Source organism: Nansenia antarctica, assembly GCF_963989245.1.
Source record: "Nansenia antarctica genome assembly, chromosome: 6".
Lineage (NCBI taxonomy): Eukaryota > Metazoa > Chordata > Actinopteri > Argentiniformes > Microstomatidae > Nansenia > Nansenia antarctica.
This window is the reverse complement of record NC_137676.1, coordinates 64,242,317-64,254,816: the sequence shown is the minus strand read 5'-3', so window position 1 is coordinate 64,254,816 and position 12,500 is coordinate 64,242,317. Positions and strand designations below refer to the sequence as shown.

General features: G+C 47.6%; 1 protein-coding gene across 1 annotated transcript in view; it reads left to right on the top strand.

Annotated features, from left to right (window-relative positions):
• The window catches only part of nr3c2 (nuclear receptor subfamily 3, group C, member 2), a 93,699-nt gene that overhangs the window by 51,618 nt on the left and 29,581 nt on the right, over positions 1-12,500 (top strand). Inside the window, exon 3 of the mRNA XM_080534946.1 lies at positions 5,276-5,403. Coding sequence (XP_080391072.1) covers positions 5,276-5,403 — 128 coding nt within the window. The remainder of the gene's footprint in view (positions 1-5,275; positions 5,404-12,500) is intronic.

Genomic DNA, 12,500 nt, shown 5'->3' with positions numbered 1-12,500 from the left:
GGGGGGGATCTCAAGGGAGGTATCTCGGGGGGAAATCGATCACAGAGATATTTCTGTATTCATACAGTATGTGCTGAGGCGAGGGAGAAATAGAGGTTGTTGTTTATTCAACTTCTTCTCACTTGATCGTCGTCGTGAGAAATCAACTCGTGTTGGAGTTGTGTTGTTCTTTGAAGATGAAAGGAGTCTAAACACAATGAAAACGGCTGCTCCTAAGGACAAACAAAAAAAGGAAACCCAAAAAACCCCAGCTAAAGACAACTACTGGAGAACGGAATGACTTTTGATCTTCGCAACATTGTCTAGTCCCCTTGAGTTAGTCTTCAACGGCACGCAGTCCAAAGCAGAACTGACCTCGAGTCGACAGTGAGGAAGTATTTACTGGTATATAAGTCAAATCACCTTGCCTCTTTGAGTCTGGAAGAACGCTGCTTGGCTCTTGTGAGTCAATTCAAATTGACATCATACGCAGGCGGTTGCTGCCATTGTTGAGGCTGAATAACCTTTAATCATGCAGTAATTGCAGAGCGGTGATTGTAAGTAGTGAAAACACAACCTACTGTACTTGAGCTACAGCAGCCTGATATGCCGCGGAACACCTCCACAACACAAACAGCGACTTGTGTAATCATTCTCATTGGACAAGCGGAGCGATTCTCTTTGTGTGGTCCTCTGTGGCTCAGTTGGTAGAGCACAGTGCTATCAATGCTTAGGTTGTAGGTTCGATTCCCACTGGGACCATTCATATACTGAAAAAACAAATGCACTCACTGCAATGTAAGTCGCTTTGGATAAAGGCGTCAGCCAAATTACTTTATCTATTCACATTATTATCATTGTGAAAGTGTCAACACTTCTTCAAATGAAATTTTTAATCGTTACGGCAACACATAAAATGGCTGACGATCCATGTTAGCTTGTCAGTGACGGTCTTGTAAACTGCGACGTGCCGGCGTTGGCAAGGTCTGGACAGCAGCAGATGGAAGGATGACAGCAATATCTGGCATTAGTATTAACGAGGTTGAGATCATTTTCGACGAGTAGACGAGACTGGCTGTGTTGAAGGCCTTCTGATTCTGTTAAAAGCACAATAGAGCTCTTTATATGCGACAGATCTGTCTCTGTCGCATTTCACTGTGGAGCACAACTGAGTTGTCATAAAATGGAGAAATGACCAGAAATAACCAGCCTTGTCTGGGTTCCAGAATGTTTGGGTTTTTTTGTGGGTGGGTTTGGAAAAAAACATATTTTTTGTAACCTCCATTAGTTAACTTCAGAAGCATTGCAGTAACCATTTCTGATGTGCACGGCCATGTTTAATATCCAGCTTAGTATCACCACCACCACAACAACAACAACAACAACAACAACAACAGCGGTAAATCACACTACCTTTTCTAGCTACATTCCTGTTAGCGGGCTAGGCTAGCTGTCGGGGCTGTGCATAGTCACTGCAGGCCCTGCTGCTGTCTGCTGCTGCTGTGTTGCCGTGGTTTCATAACCGCAGAGAGAGGATGACCTACATACTGCTCACAGGGAGGGGATGGGAAGTCACCTTGTCTGGGACCAGCGGGTGGGCATTCGTTTTATAGCGGCGTGGCAGCAGCAAACTGGCTGAGTGAGTGAGTGTGTGTGTGTGTGTGTGTGTGTGTGTGTGTGTGTGTATGTGTGTGAATGTATTCCGTTGAAGGACTTAAAACTCACACACTCCAACCTTAAGTGTAACCTTTACAGGACTGAATCAAGCCCACTTCAACTGTGATTTGTTCTTTTGGGTAGTTGAGTTCTTTTCTATTAGGGCTTTGAGTCCAGTGTGGTTTACACCCACCCACACACACACACACACACACACACACACACACACACACACGGACACACACACGCACACACACACACGGACACACACACGCACACACACACACGCACACACACACACACGCACACGCACACACACACACAGACACACACACACGCACACACACACACACACACACATACACACATACACACACACACAAACACACACAGGGGCGCCCACACAGGCACATTAGCATAGACACACACACACACACACCACACACTGGCCCAGCGCCAGATAGATCCACTCAGAGGGACACCTCACCAGAGACTCCTCTAAGCGCCCTAACAAATTGAATGTGTGTATAGATGGACGAGAGGGAATTAGATCAGTGGTCCTGATTGTATCTGAGTTCACTGTTGGTTTACCCGCCTCCAGTAAGACCAGGGAGGAAGTGTGTGTGTGTGTGTGTGTGTGTGTGTGTGTGTGTGTGTGTATGCACGTGTGTTTGTCCTCTAAGTGTGTGTGTGTGTGTGTGTGTGTGTGGGTGTGTGTGAGAGAGAGAGATAGTGCGCATGTGTCTGTCTGCTCTGTGTGTGTGTGTGTGTGTGTGTGTGTGTGTGTGTGTGTGTGTGTGTGTGCTCCACGTGTGTGTGTGTGCCTGGGAGAGCAGACAGCTGGTTTGATGAGGGATGTAGGGAGAATGCTAACCAGACAATCACCTTGCATGTTATTGATTGAGATGAGAGAGAGGTAATTAGCAGAAAAGGAGGAGGGGGGGGGAGAAGCCAGTTTTAATGTCTTGATACGATGTGTCCTGTTTTTGTACCTATCTGGTTGTTTTTGTTGTTTAGGCTGTGTGTATGTGTGTGTCTATGTGTGTGTGTGTGTATGTGTGTGTGTGCGTCATGCACCCAATTCTTTTGAGGGGGAACAAAGTACATGAGGAAGGAGTGGGCACCCCCCCCATCTCCACCGCCCCGCAAAATACTGCTGACATATCCTTTTATAAATAGTTCTGATAAAACGTGGGCTTAAAAATGTAGTTCAGTAATTAATTTAACATCCGAAAAAAAATTCAAACAGGAAAAATCTGATTCGGCACGTGCCTTTTGCCCCCAAAGGCAAGACGCCTGTGTGTGTGTGTGTGTGTGTGTGTGTGTGTGTGTGTGTGTGTGTGTGTGTGTGTATGTGTGCGCAGGCGTGCGTGTGTGTCTGTTTGTGCATGGGTAATTGAAGCATCATTATTCATGAAAAAGCTGCATTACATAACTTATTAAACAAAAAAAGTAATAAGTGAAAGCCGCCTTTTGTCAACAACAATGCTGTTCCTCTGGTTGTCAAATGTTTGTATGTCTAATCTGAATCACAATCAAGTTTATTGTTACATCCCATTATACAAGTACATAATAGAGTATACTCTTAACATTCTTATTCCTAGTGTTAAAAGACAATACAATCACATGGTACTCCCTCAGGAGTGAGGCTTCAACAAGTATCACTGTGGGTCATCTGTTCACAACTCCTAGCAAAAGTTTACTCCTGTCCAGTCCTGACCAGTCCTGACCAGTCCTGACTAGTCTTGACCAGTCCTGACCAGTCCGGACTAGTTCTGACCAGTCCTTGACCTGTCCTGACCAGTCCTGACCAGTTCTGACCTGTCCTGACCAGTCCTGACCAGTTCTGACCTGTCCTGACCAGTTCTGACCTGTCCGGACCAGACCATGTCAGTTTCTATCAGACCATCTAATCAGACCTATCAGACCACTGCATCAGCCAAAAGTATTTGGGGCACCTCCGACTAACCGCCTGGTCTGTTGATCAGACCGCTTGGAACTGTCTCTTTTTTCTCCTTCTCTTTCAATGTCTCAGGGCTCAGAGAGATTTATAGTGGCTGTTATATCATAAAATATAATTATACCGTAATGACACAACTGACGTACGTACGTTTTTTACGATTCAGTACAGTAGGCCTATTGACAAACCACACACACACGCACACTCACACACACACACACACACACACACACACACACACACACACACACACACACACACACACACACACAGCCTAAACAATCCCTCAAACTATTGAATCTTCACAGTTTCGAGAATAACATACTCTGAACATTCCCCATGACAAGGTGAACTCAAAAGCCAAAGCGTGATGCGTCACTTCGGATTAGAGACCGCTATGACAGAGCATGCAGCATGTGTCACCAGCGTACACGCAGATCACAACGCCCTTGGTGGGCAGAGACAACGTTACCTATGTCATCAATAATGTGTTACCCTCCGCCTTGCCCCCGACCTCTCCGAATGTCTAAGCTTTGAACTCAGGTCATATCGGAGCAGCCTGCGGTCAAAACAACCTACAATACATTTACATTTTTGCCATTTAGCAGATGCCGTTTGTCTCAGTGAATCATCTCTCCATCAGTCATCATAAGAAAAAGTAATCTACGGTATGCTTGGACGAGGGACCATTGGCAGTCACAATGCTATTTTTTCCCTTTTTTTCCCTTTTTTTTTTATGATGTGTTTTTATAGTAGAGAAACTGTACAGGGGTTAGTGGGGATGAAGAGGTCTTTAGGAGGGACAGTTAACGGTTAACCTCATCATTATCACTTGACCGAGTGAACAGAGAAAGGAACCCAGACAAGTTAAGACATGTTTGAATCGTGTCAGATCAGCAGGGTTAAGACATGTTTGCAATCATGTCAATATCCATGGTCATGTCATCCACTGTTTACCATTGACACGTTTCTTTGACCTTTCACCTCAGTGATAGCAGACTGAAGGGGATAACGTGCTAGCTGGCTAGCGGGTGAGAGTAACATCTGATGAAGGTGTTTTTGCCTTTGAACACCGCGCTGTGTCATCCAGTCTGGACTGCACTTATATAGTGCCTTCTGCCAAAGCGCTTTACAATGGCCTCTCATTATTCCATTCACACACACAATCACACACCAATGGCGGCGAGCTACCATGCCAGGCGCCAGTCTAAATCATCTGAATGTTTTGTCACGATTCCCCCACCCGCACCCGCACCCCCTCCCTCCAGTCTCTTGTCTGCCTGTCCTTTTGTTTTCCTTTGCCAGCTGAAGACGTCTCCTCTGTGTCTCTGTCAGTGTCATCTCTAAGTTAGGGCTGTAAATTTTGACGGGCGCCGCTAAGCACCAACCCCCCCCCCTTTCTCCCTTTCTCCCAGGCATCTTTATAGTCAGGCACATTATGCGGCTACTGAACTGTCCATCGTAAAACTGTGACTGTCCCACAGCCTGTGAGGGGATTCTGTGATGTTGCCTCTGATGTCGTTTCATCGTGACGTTTTCTTCCCAAAGCGAAATTTTCGTTCTCTTTTAAGATTGAGTTTGACGGATGTTTTTTTTGGGGGGGGATGTGGAAGACTTTAAAGACTGAGAGATCTGAGAACTAAACGGTGCGTTTGTGTGTGTTTGTGTTTCCTCCTGCAGCTCGTCTCTGAGACACCCGTCCTCCACAGCGAAGGTGTGTCTGGTGTGCGGTGACGAGGCGTCGGGGTGCCACTACGGCGTGGTGACGTGCGGCAGCTGCAAAGTGTTCTTCAAACGCGCCGTCGAAGGTAAGACGACGTCCGCGTCGGGTTTGAATGTGAAAGATGATGCACACACGCATGCTCGCACCCGCACCCCCACCCCGAGCATAACTTGCAAATGAGACAGGATGTAAAAAGCACAATGTCACAGGGTTGGTACTGTAGCGAACGTGAGACATTCGTTTGAAGAAAAGCCTACTTTTCTAACCTCTACACCTGCGGTGGCATCGTTTGTGAGGGGACGGACATGTTGTGCCAAAGATTGGTTGAATACGGCCTTTAAGATAATTGGCAGCCATTTTGGTCCAGTGGTGAAGCTCAAACCCTCTTATCAAAATCAGTGGGTGGAAAAACCTCATGCTAAGCTTAGCTCTGTTGCTAACTCCGGTAGCTGATCCTGTACTGTACTCACGTCTCTGAGGGAGAAGTCGCCATCTAAAAATGCTGAGCTGGCCACAAAGTAGGTCAAGCAGCACACGCCAGAGATAGAAAGGGGGATAGAAAGTTTCAAGGGAAACTCGAGTGGGGTGTTCTGAATCTTTGTGGGGTTTTGTTTTTGTGCCACGGGTGCCGTACATTTCAGCTGCTTGAGAAACATACAGTATCTGTCACTCTGAAGTATGTTTTAAAATGTAAATTTGTGCCATGTTTAGTGCTGAAGCTGACTGGCATCTCAATACAAATAAAAACAACAGTACTTCATTTTCTCACAACAGTCCCTCTTTATGTCTTGTTTTTAGCTTGGGGAAAATCAGTCCAAATACATAATATGCTTTTCATTTCTGAGTGTTGCTTGAGGCATTGGTCTAACTCATTTAGGGGATGATTTGAATGTTTCACACACACACACACACACACACACACACACACACACACACACACACACACACACACACCAACCCGGCACAAGCACACATACCCGGCACAAGCACAAACAAGCAAACAGACGATCCAGCCAGCCAGTCAGCCAGCCACAGTCCTCAAGGTGTTTTCCCAGCCGTCAGAGAAAACTGCCGTCGACTCCGATCAAATCAACTCTCTTCAATCTGATGATATTTTTTTTACTAAACAGTCGACACGCATTCACTGGAACAGGATTATGTCCCTGGCATTATCAAATCAGAAATGCCATCATTCCGCCCCGAGCTTGCCCAGTGGGGGGAGGGTCTAGCAGATGCTTAGGATCTGAAAAACACCGCTGTTTGTGTGTGTGAGTTGGTGCACGTGAGGCTAGTTAAGAACGGGAGGCTATTGGCAAGCGTAGTCAGTCCCTTCTCCAGCCTAATTTGATCCCGACTTGCACCCCAAACGACAGCTGTCCGTTATGTAATCTGAAACAGACTTGTTTGTTTTGCCCAGAAATGCGTTGGAAATTGTGACCTCGTCTGGAATCGACAGAGACACGTGATTGACAAGCGACATGGTGCAGGGGATATAAAACGGCATTGAACGAGAGGACAGATATTGTACTAGGTTACATCTGGATGATTGTTGGGTCGCCTATGGGGGTGAGATTTGTTTCTGGTAATGAATGAAATACTGTACCCCAGGGGAGGCTGGTGGAGGCAGGAATCAGAGGACGGGCTCATAGTAATGAGTGGAACAGGGTGTTTTACGCCATCCCTCATTCCGTTCCCCGCCCTTCATAGAGGTACAGTAGTCTGTGAGGGGATACATCTGTTTTCTCTGGTGGGGTATGATGCACACAGCATGACGAGGTACAAACTAATGAACTAACTATCTTAACTGTCCCTCCTAAAGACCTCTTCATCCCCCCTACCCCCCCTGTAGAGTTTCTCCACTGTAAATAAATTCATAAAAAGGAAATGTTAACTGTTTGCTTATTTGTACGGATGGAGAGCGTTGTCTGGGCTGGTCTGTGGATCGTTACTCTGCTACAGGGTCAAAATGGCCGCCGGTCGGAGTGAGACCCGATGGCACAACGTGGCCTGATGCCATCATGGTTGCGTGCCGTGTGTGCCCTAGTGATGTGTGCAGTGAGCTGCTTACCTTACCCGACCTCGACACAGCTGCTGCCGAGAGAGAGGGAGAGGGAGAGGGAGAGAGAGAGAGGGAGAGACAGAGGACATAGAAACTGACACAGAAGGGGGAGGGGGAGAGTGAGGGAGGGAGGGAGGACGAGGCAGGCAGGCAGACAGAGAGAGAGAGAGTGGTAGACCGACAGATTCAGAGAGGAGGGGCTTAGAGACGGAGAGAGAGAGAGAGAGAGAGAGAGAGAGAGAGAGAGAGAGAGAGAGAGAGTGAAAGAGAAAGAGCGAGAGAAGGAAAGGGAGAGGAGGAAAGTGAGCTAAAGGTATGTGTCAGCACTGAGCTCCGGAAAGGTGTAAGTGGGTACGTGGGGAGACGTTCGACTCCTCCCTCGCCCCCTCCCTCCCTCCCCCTCCTCCTCCTGTTCCTCTCGTCCCAAAGTGAAAAAGCTGGGCGAGATGTGAGAGGACACTGCGGAGCGCGGGCATCAGTATCGCTACGACGACGGTGGAAATAATCCATCCGAGCCCGTCCTTAATTTCTGTCTGTCTAACCGCGAGCCACACGCCTCTAGGGACGCAAGTATCCCAAGCAGAGGCAGAGGGAGGAGGGGGGAAAGGCAGAGACAGACAGAGGGAGAGGCAGAGGAAAGGGAGAGACAGGGAGAGGGAATGGCAGAAGGAGAGACAGAGGGAGGGAGGGGGGAGAGAGGGAGGGGGGAGAGACAGGGAGAGGGAATGGCAGAAGGAGAGACAGAGGGAGAGAGAGGGAGAGGGAGAGACAGAGGGAGAGGCAGAGGAAAGGGAGAGACAGGGAGAGGGAATGGCAGAAGGAGAGACAGAGGGAGAGAGAGGGAGAGGGAGAGGGAGAGACAGAGGGAGAGGCAGAGGGAGAGGCAGAGGAAAGGGAGAGACAGGGAGAGGGAATGGCAGAAGGAGAGACAGAGGGAGAGAGAGGGAGAGACCGGGAGAGGGAGAGGCAGAAGGAGAGGCAGAGGCAGAGAAGCCTCACCTCTTTAGACGAGTGATTGATTCACAATTACTGACTATTTACTACAACACAGCTCGTCAGCTATTCCCTTTCCTCGTTAGACTAGTTACACTCACAGCCAGTCAGTATTCTCTCGTCTCTCGAATGAAAAACCTGTGTGGAGGAGGAGTGGGAGGAGGAGGAGGAGGAGGAGGAGGAGGAAGAGTGAGAGGAGGATGTCTGCTTACTATCCTTTCGTTGTCAGTGGGACTGTCATATTCACCAAACTGTATTTGACTTGACAGAGTGTTCACAGAGACAATAGTCCTGGTGTCATTTCCTTTCCTCTACGGTCACCCTCCAATCCTGTCACCCACTCATATATCCGTGGAATGGAAAGAAAGAAGATGAGAGAGAGAGAGAGAGAGAGAGAGAGAGAGAGACAGAGAGAGAGAGAGAGAGAGAGAGAGACAGAGACAGAGAGAGAGAGAGAGAGAGAGAGACAGAGACAGAGACAGAGACAGAGAGAGAGAGAGAGAGAGAGAGAGAGACAGAGACAGAGACAGAGACAGAGACAGAGACAGAGACAGAGACAGAGACAGAGACAGAGACAGAGACAGAGACAGAGACAGAGACAGAGACAGAGACAGAGACAGAGACAGAGAGAGAGAGAGAGAGAGAGAGAGAGAGAGAGAGAGAGAGAGGAAGCCATTTTAGAGAATTGAGACACAGCCCAAGAAGAGTGAGGGTTGGGGCTGGAATGTATCTGGGTCAGATGCAGGTATGGGTTTGAGTGTTCTGCGCGGGTTCAGTGAGTACAGCAGAGCTGCTGCAGCAGCATGCAGTCGAATGTATATAATCCATGCGTCCCTGTACCACAGTGACCTCGATGCAACCTCACAGTCGCATACTGTATTGTGCTACTTCACCAGCTAAACAACTAATTATACTCATTTCATTATGGAAACCTTCGCCCACATAGTGTTCCACTCAGAAGTGTCTCCCAGGGTCACAGCATGAATTATATACGGCAGTGTATGCATTTGAATAATTGTATCTATTCTATTTAGTTGGCGATAGATAAATGATACAGTAAATTATTGCTCTGTCTGGGCAACTGGGTCCACAACACAAGAGATCCTTTATAAAGTTGGATTGGGTTTCTTTCAGGGCAAAAAAAAAAAGTCCTTTAAAATAAACACTTTATGAGAAAGATTAACATACAACTACACTCTGGTCTTTTCATCGACGAGTTCCTTTTCGTCTCTGGGCCCGTGGCTGTAGTCATTGAAGAGCAGTGTGTTGATGTGTGTGTGTGTGTGTCTGTGTGTCTGTGTGTATGAGGAGCAGTGTGTTGATATCAGTGTGTTGATGTGTGTGTGTGTGTGTGTGTGTGTGTCTGTGTGTCTGTGTGTATGAGGAGCAGTGTGTTGATGTGTGTGTGTGTGTGTGTGTGTGTGTGTCTGTGTGTATGAGGAGCAGTGTGTTGATATTGGGAGAGTTGCGTAGAGTAAACGACTCCATGTGGACGACTCAAAGACTTGAACTGTTCAACTGCCAGGCGTATTATTCACACGTCACCGGTAGCTTGGCACGCCGCACCGCTTTCATAACAATCATCCCCCGTCCCCCGTCTCTATTTCCACGATTTACTATTCAGCTGTTTAAAAAAAAAAAAAAGACTTTTTATTTGTTTATTTTTTATTTGAACCAAAGAGGTCTACAGTGAAACTGTTCAACCTTGTTAACTAGCTAGCTGTTAGCCTCCAACGCACTGTAGCAGAGCAGAGGAACGGTTACCATAACAATGATGTCAATCTTCTAAAATCTCTCTCGTACGTCCCGCCTCCGGAGCAATCGGAGGGAAGGTCATCTGAGGACAAGAGCTGGTACTGTTTTCCTCTTTTGAGTGGCAGGCCCCGTGCTCCAATGAGAAGTGAGTTTCCTAGGCAGACGCCTCCCTCCTACGCTGGGCTGAATGCCTCAGGTTGTTGGGAGGCTCATGTAACAAGGTTTTGGAGAGAGGAGCCATCTCACACACTCAGCCCTCATACCCCCTGCCCCACAGACACACACGTCAGAGACAAAGATGTCCTTTGATCAGGGCTCTGCACTCAGTGAAATACGCATTGCTCATATTTTACTTACAGTTGTGTCATGCATATTTAAATATGTTATGACAGATGACACCCACGTCAACATTTAATACTGCAAAAAACACTCGCCAATAAAACATGAAACCGTGTCCGGTAGCCTATTCCAACACGACGGACAGACCACTAGTATCACACAGGTACGGCTGTATTTGTTGCATCATCATAACAGGCATTACAGCAATCCCTTTGACACAACAAAGCATTATGACTGTGTTAAGACCACCACTTACAGTGCGTAGTGTGACCCACATTGTTGACTAATGAAATCAGCTTTTGAATAGGGCCCCTGTAATTAAGCCTACCAGACCCACAAGTGTATTCCCGGGGACAACTCTCTCCCCTTGACCTTGTTGCTAACCAGAGTAGGGCGACACAGAGGGCATTACCACCTGCCATTCAACGCCAGGGCAATTAATAAGTCCCATGGATGCAGACTCCCATGTTGCAAGAAAACCTCGTTAAGCTGGAAGTCGTTATGTTTGATATATAATGTTATTGCGCTATTAACTGTTATCGCAAGCAAACACTGCTGCACTTCTATCCGTGAAATGTGTAGGCAGCAGCAGCATCGGTGAAGGGGGGAGGGGAGGGGGGGGGGGGGCGATATTCCCCTCAGAGTCTATTTGGCCTCAGTAACAATGAGTGGAGCAGATTTCAGTGCATCAGTTACCCATGGGTCCTCCCCGTATTGTTGTCTAGACAACAGTAGTGTTGCTGTCTTGGTAGCTGTCTGTTGTTTAGTAGAGTAGAGTAGGGTAGAAGAAGACAGTAGTTGTGCCTTCTCGTCTCCACGGTGACGACAGTATGAAAACGTAATCATAACGTTCAGTGCAGTATGTGGAGCGCCTCATCAGTGGTATGCAGATGTAACAGTGGATGGTAGTTATCTACACACACGCGCGCACACGCACACACACACACACACACACACACAGGTTCCTCCTTGTCCTTATGTGTCCCTGCCCTGAGGTGACCCGTGCCAGCTGCCCAGTGCCCCGTGGCCCTCGGTGGGGTAATCGGAGGCCATCTCTTCCTCCTCCAGGGTGATACCTTTGTTCTTTGACATCAATGCAAAATGGGTCCGGGCGCTCGGTAGGACCCACCTTTTGTGTTTAACCAAATAGGTCCGCACAAATCTGATGCTTGACTCTTATCTGCGTTTTCACTATCGATTGGTTTGTTGTTGATATGGCAGCGCCACCACTGTTGATATGGGGTGTGTGTGTGTGTGTGTGTGTGTGTGTGTGTGTTGTTGATATGGCTGTGTGTTGGCACTGTTGGCTGTCGGTACTATTGATTTGGTCGTGTGTGTTGGTTTTCTGGCAATTTCTATCCCTGTCGGTTTATTCTCTTTGAGTCTTTGCATGTGCCTCTGTACCGACACGCAGTCTGCCAGGCCTAATGCATGACACACTGTTTAATCATCATAGCATCATAGATACCTGCGGTTTTACTATGGAATGACTAAGCGTTGTTGTCCTGATAACGTTTGCAGTGACTGGAAGTGACGTGTCCACCGTAGCTACATTGGCTGACGGGAAAACACAAGAGATGATGTTGTGATGTTTGTGTTACAATTACAGTCAGAAACAGGTGGCCGCAGGTAGCTACGTTTGATTTGTTTGATCTGGAAGCAGCCAAATGTGTCTTGGCACACAGCCGAAAACGTTTTTTTTCTTCCTTTACCACAAGTAGAGTAAAGCTGCCGCTGCTCTCCCTCTCCAGAAAACAGAAAAAAAATCGTTTTCTTTCATGGAAATCCAAGGGAAAACCAGGACAACCTGGTTTAAACAGACCATGGCTGGACAGACAGAGAGAGTGCGTGAGTGAGTGAGTGAGTGAGTGAGAGAGACAGAGAGAGACAGAGAGACAGAGAGAGAGTGAGTGAGAGAGACAGAGAGAGACAGAGAGAGAGTGAGTGAGTGAGAGAGACGGAGAGAGACAGAGAGAGTGAGTGAGTGAGAGAGTGAGTGAGTGAGTGAGTGATTGAGTGAGTGAGTGAGTGAGAGA